Consider the following 15,521-nt stretch of genomic DNA (forward strand, 5'->3'; position numbering starts at 1 on the left):
AATTACATGCATTGTAATATACTGCTCTTTTTCAGGTTGTTGGATTGGCAGCAAAACAAAGTAGAATAAGAAATATTTCAAATACAGTAATGAAAGTAAAGCAGATCCTTGGCAGAAGGTACGGAATAAAATAATAATCTTACATATGGGAAGAAAATGTGTTTATACATTCTGAACATAATGTGCAATGAAACTGGAAACACCAGTTTGGTTTTCTGTTGCTTTTTATGATTGAGTCATTTCAGAGATTATCCCAAGTAGGCTCTTTCTTTTGATAATTAGTGTTGAATCTTATCAAGGATGGGATTCACTCAGATATTTGTTTCTTGCCGACGGGTCTGTTCTTATTGATGAATGCCACCATTCACATAGTTTGATAATTTGTGTCATTTAGAAGTGGTAATTTGGACTTTTCACCTTTTTACGTCACTGAAGGAATTTGAAAGATTTTGTGGGAATTTGAAGATTTTTCTGTACTGAAGTCGAATTTTGCAAAATCTATTACAGTTGGTCATAATGTATATAGAAGCTATTGATTTTCTTCCTCGGGTCCTTTTGTGACACTTTCTGGGAACTAACTTTTCCAGCTGCATTATGAATTTAATCATTAAAGAAACAGTTTAATTAACATCTTAAGAATCAGGTTAATCATCTGTTGTAACTTTAATTAAAAGATTAAAGAGGCTTGCTTCTCCAGACTTCTGTCTCCTCGAATTATAGATTGACATAATAATTAGAGGTTTTCATTTTCACTGGAGTAGTAATACTTGATACAGTGTTTTTAAATTTTCAAAGTGCTTTCACATCTATTATTTAATCCTATCAAATCCCTAAAAGATTGGAAGGGCAGGTTTTATTTCTTCCCATTTGTAGATGAGAAAATCAAGACACGTAGAAGTTACAGTATTACTCAGAGGGGTGAGCTAGATAGGACTGTGGTTCAGGACTTCTAACTTAGCCTCAGGTTCTTTCTACTTCTGAGAGTTTAAGTAGAAATGTCCTGTGTTGATCTTAGAATTCGAGGGTTATGGATTAAATCTAATATTTATTTCTTTTATATGTACAGGTATTTTTTTTTTATTATCCCTTACACATATTTAAGCTGAACTTGATAATTATTTTTCCCCCTTAGGGTATTTATGCACGAAGTCAAAAATGATAATATTTTAGAGAGAATTAAAATTTTTGTGATGATAAATATAGTCCCATATCCATTTATGTGTTGATAAAACTTAGTATTGAGCATATTGAAAATAAATTAGCTGGTGTCAAAAATTTGCAAGTTAAAAAAAAAACCTCTAAAAAGGCGGGGTGCCGTACATGGGCCTTGAAGCTAGATTCGCTATACGCAGCCAAAATAGGGCTTTTTTTTTTTTTTTATTAAACTTCTTATTTTGAGATCATTGTAGATTTACATACTGTTGTAGGAAGTAATAACAGAGAAATCCAATATATTACTGGATTTACCACTTTCTCTCGATGGTAACATCTTGGAAAACTATAGTACAGTGGCACAACCAGGATACTGACATTGATACGATCCAGATACAGAACATTTCAGTAGATCTTTGTCCTGGTAGCCCTTTTTTAGGGCAGATGATCAGAGTAATGATACGGTTGTCTTCTGCCATATCATGCAACATCTTTGTATTGTCAGGAACAACTTAAGTGTACTTTTCTCGCCCCCAAAGTTAACCTTTTAACAAAGTGCAGTGGTGACAGTCAGATGGGTATTATATAGCCCCGGGGCTAGTAAAGGATGAGCGCTCTTCAGACCTGCTGTTACACCATGATCCTGCGCGCACTTCTCTGGAGTGAGCTGCGTCCTGGTCCACATGTTCTGCCCTCAGTCTACTTAGAACACAAGGTGATTTTTACAGATATGCACTTGTACCAGGTCTTGGCCTCAGAAGCACTCTGTCTTTTGTGGAGGAGCCAGTCCCCTTTTATCAAGCCAATAAGACCCCTTGAAGCCCCTGGTCCGGTACCTGTCCTGGGCACACTCCCAAAGTTGGGCTTTCTTAGTCTTGGCATCCTGCCTGTTTGCACCGTACTTACAGGGAGCACCACTTAACTTGCTGCCACGATTATCCTCACGACCCTCTCTGTAACTCTCATTCCCCTGTGGCCTTCCAGCCAGAAATGCGGTCCTTGGACCTGGCTTCTCAACAATTAGCCCTGAGAGGGAAGAATCGGCTGGCTCCTGGAAATACACTGAGAGCACACAGAGCTTCCCCACACCTTCAGATTTGCACCTTGCTGCCCAGGAGCTTCCCACAGCTAATCTTCCTTCCCAGTCCACTATGGCCAGTTCCAATAGCAGTGCGGGCATCCGGTGGTCCAGACAGGAGACACGAACGCTTCTCTCCATACTAGGCGAGGCAGAGTATATTCAACGCCTCCAGACTGTGCATCATAATGCAGATGTCTATCAGGCTGTGTCTAAGCGAATGCAGCAGGAAGGCTTCCGCCGCACCGAACGTCAGTGCCGCTCCAAGTTTAAAGTTCTGAAGGCGTTATATTTAAAGGCGTATGTTGCCCATGCCACGAGTGTGGGGGATCCGCCGCACTGTCCGTTTTATGATACATTGGATCAGCTTCTCCGAAATCAGATAGTGACTGACCCAGACAACTTAATGGAGGACACTGCTTGGGCCAAGCACTGTGATCAGAACTTAGTGGCCTCTGACACCCCAGGGGAAGAGGGACCCAGCATTCTCAGAGCAAAAAGGACTCAGGCAGCAGATCATCAGCCTATCTTGAAAACAGTTAAGGAATCAGATGAGGATTGTCAACTGAGAATCAGTGACCAGATGCGAGAAACCAGTGACCTTGAGGACTCCTGGGATGAATCCTCGGGTGCAGGTAACTCCCAAGCATGTGAAGGATCGGGGTGCCAGAGTCACTCGGTTCTAAACAGCAGGATATGTTTGGACGGTGTGCTCTTCAACATTGTCTCCATTTCTGCCCCATGCCCTCTTATTTTTTAAGACTCGTGGTCAGATAAAGGGCTCCAGGTTTTTAAAGGCAATGACCTTAAGTATCTAAGGTATTAGAACGTTTTAAATGTGGACGAAGTATTCTTTAGAACCAGACTAGTTTTGCCATTATTTATAGTGGGTGTGTAGGAATTCGTGACTAGAGATGGGGCTGGCTGGCTATGTGGAAAAGGGTTCAGGAAGGCAACAGGGAGGTTTTAGAGGTAAGACTGCAATTGGCCAAAGAGTCCAGATTAAGGAATTGAGATCTTCCCAGTCCCTGGTGGAAAGAGGCCTTTCCAGCCTCAGTTTTGTAACTGTCTTCTCAACTCCGCTGCTGGCTCCAAGCATTCCCCTAGCAGGAATGTCCTCTTTGCAACGTTGTTGCTTTGTTTTTCAGGGTGCTCGCAAGGGACCCCCAGCTACAGCAGCTCCCACCACCTTTTCAGAGGTGCGGTTGCTCCCTGTCAGAGCAGCCCCATGACCCGCCTGGGTGTGTCCGGTGAGCCCAGTCCGTGTGCCAGCACCAGCCGAAACACTCCTGGGGTGGCCTCCGCACCGTGGCCTCCGGTCTCCTCCTCCACAGTTCCTTTTGTTTCTGGTGGGGATAGGCCTTTGACCGGTGAGCCCCCTCCACGGTGGGCGAGGCGAAGAAGGCGGTCAGTGGCCAGGACTATTGCGGCCGAGTTGGCAGAAAACAGGAGGTTGGCACGAGAACTTTCAAAGCGTGAGGAAGAAAAATTGGACAGGCTGATTGCTATTGGTGAGGAGGCCAGTGCTCAGCAAGACACTGCCAACGAGCTCCGCAGGGATGCCGTGATCGCAGTCAGACGCTTGGCCACGGCGGTGGAAGAGGCCACCGGTGCTTTTCAGCTAGGGCTCGAAAAATTGCTTCAGAGGTTAATTTCGAATACCAAAAGTTAAGAATTGATTACAAAGAGGCTGTTTCCTAAACTGGTAGAAGCCCAGTTCCAACACCTGCCTTTTGGTACCCTGGCTCCTTTTACACGTCCTTAGGAATAAAGGAAAGAAAAAACGGATGAACCATTCATATGCAGAGTAGCGGGAACGGATGAGCTAGTTGCTTTTCCAAGCTTCTTCACGAATTGGAAGACCTCTCGGGCATGCGAGGAGTGGTCTGACAGAACGGATGGAGTCAAGACCAGAGAGAGGGTTAGCCGCGGCCTCGCTACTAGCGTGGGGCAGTTTAGTTTACCTCGACACCAGTTTCCTCATCTGTATGGGGGCCCGGTAATAACTCCTGACCTGCCTACCTCACAGGGTTGTTGTGAGGACCCAATGGCTAGTAGATGTGAAAGGGTTTAAAAGTTTAAAAGCACTACACACTATATACATGTAAGTTATTAATGCATATGACCTTGGCCGAAGTAAGGCTAGGGTGAGGCACGTTAGTTGACAAAGAATTATGGTGTCTGCCGTGACCTCATTGCTTGAATCTTTACCAGTTTAACTTGACTGCTTCTTAGAAGTTTAAGGTTTTCATTTTTTTAATCCCTCTCTGGCTCATTAGACTGATATAGATCCATGTGTTTATACCTTTATCTCTTATATTTTCACTGCTGTGTCTATGACATACTTCCTGGTAAGCACTCAGTGGTCAAACCAGCTTTCCTTCCCTTTCACTGGTTTTTAGTGTCTTACCACTCTAAGGATATAATTCAGAACCGACAGGGAGCTACAGTTGTGTGTTACGATTCATATGGTCTTCGATATGATGAGGTATTGGCTGTTTTATAAAATATTAAATGTAAGTAAATTCTTTGCATTCCATATTATTTGGGTCCCTGATATACATAATTACATGTCTTTAGGTTTAGGGCGTCACTTGGAACAACATGTGGAAACAGTTTGGAATCTGTTTTCCAAGTGCTTTCAGCTAATTTCATTCCTTCCCTTTAGCCTTTTTTCTGTCTAGTATGTTACAGAGGCAAGCCCTAGAAGACTTTGCTTCTGGGGAACTTTGCAAAGTCACTTTTTCTCATACAGTGTAGACAAAAGTTCACCGTGTTAATGGCCTGTGGTGGAAGAGGACGGCGGGAACAACTGAGGATGGTGTGGATAAAGGCCGCCTGCAGTAGATGACTCCTTTTAAGCACAAAGCCCTCAGTAAATACGTCCTCCTTTCCCCCAAAACATCCACGCTTCCTTTAGGAGATACGAAGATGTTGAGCCATACTTCCAATTTACCTTAGAAGGAATGCCATTATTGGCTGTCACGAAACCAACAAACTTCAAAGCTTTTAAGTGGTTTGCTTAGTACTTTCAGGAAATACAAATAAGAGCCTTGGAATTTAAAAGGCTTTCTTTCCTCCAGTCTACAGGCTGAAAAAAACAAGTGCAGGCATATTTGAAGAGGTTTTGTTTTATATTTTGTAGGCTTGGGTGCTTACCTATGTGCTGGAAATGCAGGTGGGTGGAGAAAGAGTCAAAACGACACGAGGAATATAGCCAGAGCGTGAGTCGGAGGCAGGCAAGCTGCACCGACGAACGGGTGATGCGTGTAGAAGGCAGCTGATGTGCTAGAGCACTGGGTTCTAACCCTGTCACGGTGTGTGACCTCGGGCAGGTGACTTGCCCTTTTGGTGCCTCAATTTCTTTAAAATGATTTGTACTAGATGACTTTTCTAGTACCTTCTAGTTCTAAAACAATTCTGTAAGTGACATAACAAGAAAAAGGCAAAGTAAACTTTTAATTGTAATATTTTCAGTCACAGTAGCATAGTGTATGTTTGAAATACTGGTAACAGTTGTATTTTAAGAGAGCATTCTACGGTATTAATATTTATTAATATACTCCACTTACATAAGCACCACACCAGACGTAGTTTCCTTGCTTTAAAGAAGCCTATATTAAGGCAGTGAAACGGATATATATGTGTGTGCATTTTCTCAATTGTTTTAGGCCTTTGTATGTGTCTGTTTTAACTGGGTAACACTAATATAAGTACGTAGACTTTCTGGAAAAACAGGGAAGTACTCAAAGGAGAGTTAGGCCTGTACTCTATTAACCTATTAATGGTAGCAAAGTATGTAGGCAGGGCTTTATTTGAGATAAGTGCTACAGAACAGGAGTGGAGCTAAACTTAGGAGGTAGTACTGTGAAAATCTTTTGGGTGAAATAACTTTAATGTGAGAAGAAAAGGAAAGTTCTTAATGAAATAAACAGAAAAAGAAAATACTGTTAAGAGGAGGCCATTCTCATTGAAAGAGAACAAGCTCAGAAACCCTGCCTAGGCTCTGGGCCCCGCCGTTCGTGCCTGCCCACCCTTAGGCAGGTCACCTTACCGCTCTGTGACTCCCATTCCTCACCCACAGAGGGAGAGACAAACAACCCTCCTACCTACCTCGCGGGAGTGTGGTGAGGGCCAGATGAACAGATGAATGTAAAAACGCTTTCAGATGTGGAAGGCACTGTCTTGTGACAGTGATGGGGAAGACCGCCCCGGAGCACATTAGTGCTGCTGTGTGCCAGCTCCGACAGTCTGCTGATGGTGCAAGAGACATTTAAGGAAGGACGAGGAAGAGAAAGCGGCAGTGCTTGTAAAGGTTGTGGCACGACGGTGGGGTTAACACTCTGCCTCCTGAAGACCGTGATGTAAATGAGGTGCTGTGTATGCCAGCCTCCCACCACCCTTTGTGTTTCTGTTAAGTGATTTAATCCTGGTGTGGACAAATAAAGTTTTTACTTGTATGTACTTGTGGTCAGTCCGCTACTTTCTGGCGATATCCACGACCATTTGTCGTCACCTCCACTCTCTGCTTTCTGCTTCTCTACTAGCTAATCTCCAGGGTCTCGCCTCCATACGACCCTGAGAGCTTCGTGTGCTTTCTGTCCTCACATGAGAGGGGCCCTCTTCGCAGGGGAGTTGAGAAATAATTTTCCGTTTCTAAAATGTCTATAAATTCCATAATATAGGCTTTTTGGCAACGAACTATCTTGACTTGGGTAGCTTACAGGATGGATAGATAACAGGATAAATTGTCCTGGTTGACCACAACGCTTGTTCTAAAGAGAACAACTGGTAAGTGTCATGCTGAAATGGTATTGGTGCAAATAAGTATGGGCACACTTCATCTTCTTTTGGCGTGCTCTTAAAATAGTTATCCAGGATCCAGTCGAAATACCGGATTTAGAGAAAGGGAGGAAAAGAGGGCTTAGTGAAAAGAATACTAAACTTTGTATTAAAGATCTGGATTCCAGTCAGTTCTGCCATGAATTAACCATGGGACTTTGGGTAAGCTACTTACTAAACCTGTTTCCTCTCTTAGCAGTTTTTAGATGATAGAGAAGAAGTGTGAGGAACCTGCAAGTGTTCTAGACAGTTCTAAGCCGAATTAGTCACTTAAACCCTTCTGTCTTCCTCTTATTTACGCAGGTTAGGGTCTTGCGATGCCCAATAACTTCAGCAGTTAGTCGCTATTAATTTTCAACTCCTCTTTTTTAAGACTGGTCTCTGAATGGAATAGCTGCAACCCCTTGGAAGGAGGGTTAAAGTGGAAGGGTTTCCTTTAATTTCTAGATGAAATTATAGCAAGAATCAAGGACTCCTGTCACTGCCCAAAGGGGCAGAGGTACTTTAGTCATTTACCTTGTTACTGGGAGGCAGCCGGTTAGATGTAAACAACACCAGCCTGATAGAGAAGCCTGGAATCAAGTACCAACTGTTCCTTATTAACTTATAAGGCATTGACTCTCTATGAACTATTACCTCCCAAATAATACCTGCCAAATTAACCCCACTGAGGTGTTGTGAAGAGCAAGTGAGGTAATAAACGTGAAAACATTTTTTAGTCTGCACAAATTGGTATTTTGAGCAACATCATATCCATTGTTTTAATTTTTCGTTGCCGTACACGTTTATCTAATACCTACTTTGTGTAGGACGTTATAGATCTGTCTACTTGCAGTACGCTGCACCTTTCCACATAGAACATTCATACTTTAGCTCAGTTTTTTGTTTTTTTGTTTTTTGTTTTTTGCTTTGGGTGTTGATTCATGTTCACGAGCCAAGGAACAAAGATGGTGTTAGGTATTCTGGTCTGCCCTTACTTTGACATCTTTCTTTTCATCCTTTTTATCTCAGTGATTGTCAGTGATCAGTCTTCACCATCACAGATGGGAGTATATATGACATAAAATCATTGATATTCTGAAAAATTACCCTCAGATGTATAGCATCTGTTAATAGCAAGATCAGAACAAATAAGAGCTATTTACTTCCAAACATGAAGGTTAACACGTGTGTGTGTGTGTGCGTGCGTGTGCACGCAGGTTAACACTTTAATAGGATTACTATAACCACTAAATAATTGTGTCCATTTAATCCTATCACTTATAATATATCCTGATTTGTTAATATTAAGCAACTTCATGATTTTGTTTATATTTTTATATTTGTTTAGTGATATTAAAAATATAGTCTTCTTTAAATATTACTCATCAACAATACTGATTTTAATAATTATCTTTATCTTTATGGACAGCTCTGATGATCCGCAGGCTCAGAAATACATCACGGAAAGTAAATGTTTAGTGAGTATGGTTCTATTATTACCCCTCCGTTACACAAAGTCGTTGCCAAGGTCATAACCAATTATATTATTTTGAAACTTTCTATCTTTATTAAAATCATTCCTTATGTAACACACCTACAATTTCCTTTATAGGTCATTGAAAAGAATGGAAAGTTACGATACGAAATAGATACTGGAGAAGAAACAAAGTTTGTTAACCCAGAAGATGTTGCCAGACTGATATTTAGTAAAATGAAAGGTATTGAGCAAAAGAGACCTTTTAAAAGTTGACCTTAAAAGTTAGAGGTGTTTCTTGATCTGGAGAGAAGCAGGGTGATTGAGCAGATTAAGGAGACCTAACACTAGACCTGACTGTGTCACTGACTGTCCACGTGACCTTGGTTATTTGACTAACCTTCCCTGACTTTGGTTTCCTTAGAAGTAATGTAAATGGGTTGGGCCAGGCTCACATTTTCACAGCTTCTTAAATTGAAGTGGCCAAATAAGTGGGAAGAGTTTCTTTCTCTGCTCAAGATTGACAGTGCTCTTTGAACAGTTCTTTAGGTAGATTAAGTAGGTCTGGCTCATTAACACTTCCCAGGAAGGCTCAAAACCGAGTGGCAGTGCTGTGGAACAATTTGGGAAATTCGGGAGCAGGTGAAAAAGCTCACTTCAGCTCTGGAATTGTTACGAATTTGTGGGATGGAAGGCATTCTTCTGGTGTGTTGAACTAACACGCTGTTTTGTCTTCACACGGACACATGAAAGACTCACTGTTAATGGAAGCAGTCTAATTTGGGAGATGGTTGAAACTTTGAAGCCTAAGAGCCAGGCGTTTTGGAAAGTACCTGGTTCCGTGTCCACAGATTTCCAAATCCACAAAAAGTTCTGCACGATTTAAGAGAGCCAGAGAAGAGGGGCGCCTGGGCGGCTCAGTCAGTTAAGCATCGGACTCTTGGTTTTGGCTCAGGTCATGATCTCACAGTTTTCGTGAGTTCAAGCCCTCCATCGGGCTCTCGGCTGGCAGTGTGCAACCTCCTTGGGACTCTTTCTCTCTTCCTTTCTCTCTGCCCCTCTCCCACTCATGCTGTCTCTATCGCTCCCAAAATTAGTAAGTAAACTTAACAAATTTAAGAGAGCCAGAGAAGAACATGAATGGGGTGGCCAAATAAGTGAATTGGAAAATCTTTACAGTGAGAAGATCATGGTACAAATTAATAAACCACAAAGTATCATGACATTTTTCTTGTGTCATTAGAATTTATTTTTATTTATTTATTTTTTAATACAGAAACAGCACATTCTGTATTGGGCTCAGATGCAAATGATGTAGTTATTACTGTTCCATTTGATTTTGGAGAAAAGCAAAAAAATGCTCTTGGGTAAGTTTATCTTGTTTGCTTAGAGGAAATATAGATTTTATAATATCACAATGTAGTAAAAGGTAAAACTGTAATTGAAAGTACCTTAGGCAATAAAATTGTATTTGTAAACAGATGTATATATTTACATTTGTAATTAGTATGGTAAAAAGTATAGTAACAATCATTAATATTTCCTATCTGTAATGCCAAGAGAACATAAAGTTAGATGTACCTTATTAAGCTGTTTTGATTGGAAATATTTTTAATTACCGGGTTAAGTTCATGTTTATAAGTTGCTTTACCTTACTTTCATATAATCAAGGTTTATGCTGGAATTATATAAAAATATATACAGTTTTAGATATATTTGCAATTATTTCTTCACCTTATTAGATCTTCACATCTAAACAAAAAGTTGCGTTTATTTTTTATAGGTCATTATGAAAATGTAATTGATGAGCATGTATACCTTTGTTTTGAGGATAGAGTTTTATCTGGCACTTTGGCAATCATCTGAGTTGCTTGTGGGACAGATAATTGCTTTATTTACTTGAACTTGTGGGATGTTAAAAACTGACCCTAAATTAAAGAAACTGGAAAATTCCAAAATGTATTATAAATTTGTCTTAATCTCTTTCTAACATTTATAAGCATGGACATTTTTGAGACTTTTCTTTATTCGTTATAAGCACGTTATTTTTTTTTTGTCAAGAAAATACTTGAACGTGTTGTGATATTAAATTCATTGAAAGCAAATTGTCCACAGGGAAGCAGCCAGAGCTGCTGGGTTTAATGTTTTGCGGTTAATCCATGAACCATCTGCAGCTCTTCTGGCTTATGGAATTGGACAAGACTGCCCCACTGGAAAAAGGTAAATACCATATTTGCAGCTTTAAGTTTTTCAGTGCAGAAAACATTTTTAGATTATAGCAATGGGGATCATTATATAAAGCAGTGGGTTCCAAGCCTTTATGGATGAAATGACATTGAAACTCTCACCTGGCGTTTTTCAAATAGATGAGAAAGACTTCCTAGGAGAGCAGAGAAAGGACATAACAGGAGGGAAGATTGAACTTTGCTGTCCTCTTATTACTCATGTTATTTGTCTTTTTTTTTTTTTTTTAATGTTTGTTTATTTCTGAGACAGAGGGAAACATAGCGCGAGTGGGGGAGGGGCAGAGAGAAAGGGAGACACAGAATCTGAAACAGGCTCCAGGCTCTGAGCTGTCAGCACAGAGCCCGATGTGGGGCTTGAACCCACGAACCATGAGATCATGGTTGAGCCAAAGTCAGACGCTCAACCGACTGAGCCACCCAGGGGCCCCTCTCATATTATTTGTCTTTATTGGAGGAGGATTTGAAATGTGTAAGCCCAGCCAAATTCCAACTCAAGCCAAGGCACTGTTCATTTTTCTACCAATTCCAATTATTAAACATGTTTAGAAACAGTAAGTCTTTTATATACATTTTTCTTGGCAGGAGATGGGGGGAATCCAGCATGGGATTTAAGGCGTTTTTTGATAATGAAATAGTAAGACATGCTCCTAATTTAGTTGTTGAAACTTCTAATACATCTGACACAGACACCTTTAGGGAGATTAATTTGACACCTTTAGGGAGATTAATTCTGATGTGTTTATTTTCCCTGGTTGTTTCACCTTACTACTATTTCACAGTTAAAGAAGTTAGTATGTATAAATCAGTAGGAAATTAGTTTATGTAGAATATCAGAAATGAGCTTCTAGTTTTGCATGTTTGATTTTTATAGAATGTGTCATTGTAGTGGTAACTTGGATAATATTAGCACATAAAGTTTCTGTATTTAATTCTGTTATGATTCATTATAACCACGAAAAGAAAAGTTAGTGTTTTGAACTCCAGTTACTCAAAAGAATCCTGTTTACATATACAACTAAATAAAAACAGACTTTGGTTTTGATTGAGAATATAGGGGTTCCAGGCTTAATTCAGCACTAATCAACTATTTGTGACATAAAGGGATTAAACTAAGTGACTTCCAATGTCCAACCTGCCTTTAAAGTTTTGTGATTCTCTCATAACTTACTTATGTTTTCTTTCTTTTAAGCAATATTTTGGTGTTTAAACTTGGAGGAACATCCTTATCTGTCAGTGTCATGGAAGTGAACAGTGGAATATATCGTGTTCTTTCAACAAACACTGATGATAACATAGGAGGTACACATTTCACAGAAACCTTAGCGCAGTATCTGGCTTCAGAGTTTCAGAGGTAAATATTAATGGACTTCATGATATATTTTAATTGAAGTTTCTCTTCTGGGTTTTTGTACTGTTTTAAATTGCCTTGCTTCAAAGGAGGATGTGGGAGTTTTTTTCAGTGCTTTGGATATTTTTGTGTCTAGAGTTACAATGTCCTCTCCAGGCATTTGCAGGGAAGCAGAGGGCAAGTTGTCCAGTGCAGTGGGCTCGGATTTCTCATTTAGTGTGAGGGCCTGCCAGATGTTGAACTTCATGAACGTGGGTCTCAGTTAAATTTCTTAATACCTCGGGTGCTGCTGTTATGTCTAGATAAAGGAGTGTACAAGCACTTGAGGGCTCAATACCTTCTGAAAAATTTTTAAAAGTTTAGATCTGATGAAGGTTACCTTATGTTACAGTCACATCCCAGTGAATTAGTGTCGTATGGAGTGTTTATTTAATTACTAATCTGCTATCACAAGCAGCATTTTGGTTTTGTTACTAGATGTAATTATTCCATTCAAAATCAAGAGTCAAATAGGTAAAGGTTCTATTTCGGACATTGCCACTCTTAAAAAATATTTGGCTGAAATAATATTTTCATCAGTTTGACTAAACTGACTAGGTAAAAAAAGTCTTGAAAAAGAGGTAATTACTTACTTGTTTCAAAAAGACCTATACTGGGGTGCCTGGATGGCTCAGTTGGTTATTATTATGGCCACAGAATTGAGCAGTTCTAAGTATCAAATATATTTGTTACTCATTTTTTTTAAGGAGGCCCTTCTGTTAATTGCAAAGAATTTTCTTCAGAGATTTTGGAGGGTTTGAAGCCTGTAGTAACATCTGATATTAATATTAATGTATGGGCTTATTGTCCTAGTAGGCATTATCTACATAATTCTAAATGGTCTAGTAATTTTTAAACTTCAGAGACTATATTTTTAATCTAGATCCTTCAAACATGATGTGAGAGGGAACGCCCGAGCCATGATGAAGCTGATGAACAGTGCTGACATTGCAAAGCATTCTTTGTCAACCTTGGGAAGTGCCAATTGTTTCCTTGACTCATTATATGAAGGTCAGGATTTTGACTGCAATGTGTCCAGGTAAAACTGAATGAAGTCCAAAGAACTTTAAAAAACAAAATTCCGGGAGCGCCTGGACGGTTCGGTTGGTTAAGCCTCTGACTTCGGCTCAGGTGATGATCTCACAGTTGGTGAGTTCGAGCCCTGAGTTGGGCTCTGTGCTGACAGCTCAGAGCCTGCTTCCGATTCTCTGTGGCCCTCTGTTTCTGCCCCTCCCCGACTCATACTCTGTCTCTCTCTCTCAAAAACAAGTGAACATTTAAACAAACAAACAAAAAAAAATTCCAGGCCAGAGTGAGGCAATGCCCAGGCGGTGGGGCCGATGCTGCCTCCCTCCAGTGCCAGGAGGGTTGGGAGAAGGAGCGGGAAGCCCATGGCACCTGCAATCAGGGCGGATCCCGTGCCTGCCCCTTCTGTGTCTGCTTTGTGCCCCCGTTCCCCTTGGTTCTGCGACCCTCCTGCCTCTGCTTCTGGGCTCCTGGCCACATTGGGCCAGCTGGGCGGCCCCGGTGAGCCCTGCAGGACAGGCCTGGCACTGGGTCGGACCTCTGGCCCAGCACGCCTTTGTTTCTCCTGCCCCACAGCGAGCCTACCGCCAGGCAGAACCTCAGAGCAAAACAACCCCCCCCCCCCCACGACGGAGGCGCTCCTGAGCTTGCTAAGTCACCAGCCTAGAGCGGAGGGGACCAGCCTGCAGGGGTGGGAGGCCTGCCGGTGGGAGGCCGGGAGCTGCGAACCAGAGTGTTTCTGGTCTGCACAAGTTCCCCTGAGGCACTGAAGGACGACCTGGACCGTGGGAGGGGAACAATCCCCGCTTCCCTTAAGCGTGCACTGGCGGCGGGCTTTGTTAAGTTGCAAACAATGTGCGAAATCGTTTGCCTACTTTGAGTTTGGGCGCAGTTCCCAGTGTTCTTGGGCCCAGCGGGCATCCTAGTGCTTTAGACGCACTCCCAGGAATCCACAGAAGCTACCAGTTGGCCTTGGTACCCTCAGAGAGATCTCAGGACTTGCACAAAGACGCGGAACCTAGGGACTTTGTGGTCTGGGCTCCACATCAGGAAACTGACAGACTTGGGCCTGGATAGTATTGCACTTGTGGGTGAATCACCCAAATCCAGTGCTTCTGGGCAGGCACCTGCTCTACTGATCCTGTGGGATGCAGCCATCTGCCGTGGGCCTCCTGGAGTGTCCTTACGGATCAGTCCTAAGGAATGGCAGCTGTTGACCCATGGGCCTTCTGGGCTCTGTGTGCTCAGGTCTCTGCCTGGCCTGTGGAAGAGAGCTCTGACGGTCACTGGACTCCCCACAGCCCAGGTCCAGGTGAGGTGGGCCTCTGCTTTTTCCTGAAGGACTGTCCTGTTCCCTGGGGTGACCAGGTTGTCTCCTGCCATGCTAGCTTTGTGTTCCTCAGTTTATAGCAGCTAGACTTCGCGTAAAGAAAGAATCGGCCAGAAATTTAAGGCTTTCAGGGCACAGACAAGGAGAATTCAGACAGTTTTCTATGACTTGGAACCACATTATCGACCAGCCTGATCGCAGTACTGAGCCCCGGTGATGCCATGTGTTGTTTAGGTGGAAGAGGGGCAGCCCCTTTGGCCGGCAGCACCCCCCTTCCTCCTCCCACCTTACCTCATGTATTCAGTGCCTGGTTCAGGTTGATGCTGTCCTGTGAGCTCTGTGCTTGCTGGGCAGGGAATGTGGACAAGTTCAAGCCCTGGTCCCAAGGAATTCTCAGTCCCCTTTCCAAGGTGGTTCCATCAGCTACTGAGGCCTCATGGCCTGCGGGTGCTTCGCCTGTGGTTCAGGACACGGGCCTGAGATGCTTAGGGAGGCTCCAAGCCTTGGGGGAGCTGAGCCCAATTTAGTCCTGGAGAAGTGGGAGACAGTCTGCATAGAGTCCCTGGGGCACAGAGCAGCTGGAGTCCTTCCGCTCTGGGGAGGGACACTGTCCGGGAGAGATGACGCACTTGCTCCAAGAGGTGAGGGGGCTGCACCGGTCTGTAAGCAGGGGTCTGACCTTTTGTGGCACCGTCTGTGTGTGTTGGGTGGAGGTGGGGGCGCTGCACGACCGGCATCTGGGTGAAGGCTGACCCTAATTAGAATTCAGGATGGAGAGGCCAGGATGAACCCGGCCAGGCCCTGAATGCCTGCTGCGGAGCCAGGGCCCCATCCTGGTGGTAATAAAGAGCTTCCTAAGTGCAGGGAGCAGGAGGCGCCATTGTCTAAAATGTGGCTGGAAGGGTGTCTCTGGCAGGAGTGTGGGGGGAAGGGGGCCATGGGAAGCAGGCTAGCATTTCAGGTGTCAGTGTGACCAGGGCCCGGGAGCAAGACCTTGGAGGTGT

At 42.8% G+C, this 15,521-nt stretch overlaps 2 protein-coding genes across 3 annotated transcripts in view; both read left to right on the forward strand.

Moving 5' to 3' along the window:
* Positions 1 to 15,521, forward strand: part of HSPA14 (heat shock protein family A (Hsp70) member 14) — a 41,891-nt gene that overhangs the window by 1,454 nt on the left and 24,916 nt on the right. Inside the window, exons 3-9 of the mRNA XM_049624639.1 lie at positions 36 to 118; positions 8,484 to 8,532; positions 8,667 to 8,772; positions 9,805 to 9,895; positions 10,644 to 10,748; positions 11,964 to 12,125; positions 13,045 to 13,200. Coding sequence (XP_049480596.1) covers positions 36 to 118; positions 8,484 to 8,532; positions 8,667 to 8,772; positions 9,805 to 9,895; positions 10,644 to 10,748; positions 11,964 to 12,125; positions 13,045 to 13,200 — 752 coding nt within the window. The remainder of the gene's footprint in view (positions 1 to 35; positions 119 to 8,483; positions 8,533 to 8,666; positions 8,773 to 9,804; positions 9,896 to 10,643; positions 10,749 to 11,963; positions 12,126 to 13,044; positions 13,201 to 15,521) is intronic.
* Positions 36 to 6,690, forward strand: MSANTD7 (Myb/SANT DNA binding domain containing 7). 2 transcript variants are annotated; one of them, XM_049624647.1, is made up of 3 exons: positions 36 to 118; positions 2,137 to 2,865; positions 3,379 to 6,690. In XM_049624647.1, exons 2-3 carry the CDS (start codon positions 2,304 to 2,306, stop codon positions 3,900 to 3,902), a joined length of 1,086 nt encoding a protein of 361 aa, XP_049480604.1. In that variant the 5' UTR covers positions 36 to 118; positions 2,137 to 2,303; the 3' UTR covers positions 3,903 to 6,690. The 2 variants fall into 2 exon arrangements, with proteins under 2 accessions (XP_049480604.1, XP_049480605.1); XM_049624648.1 differs by lacking the exon at positions 2,137 to 2,865 and having other exon boundaries at positions 39 to 118.

Source organism: Panthera uncia, chromosome B4 (assembly GCF_023721935.1).
Source record: "Panthera uncia isolate 11264 chromosome B4, Puncia_PCG_1.0, whole genome shotgun sequence".
Classification (NCBI taxonomy): Eukaryota; Metazoa; Chordata; class Mammalia; order Carnivora; family Felidae; genus Panthera; species Panthera uncia.

Coding starts and splice junctions, on each gene's coding strand:
- MSANTD7 (XM_049624647.1), top strand. CDS start 2,304: ATGGCCAGTTCCAATAGCAGTGCGGGCATCCGGTGGTCCAGACAGGAG. Junction 2,866..3,378: donor GGATGAATCCTCGGGTGCAG/GTAACTCCCAAG, acceptor TTTGTTTTTCAG/GGTGCTCGCAAGGGACCCCC.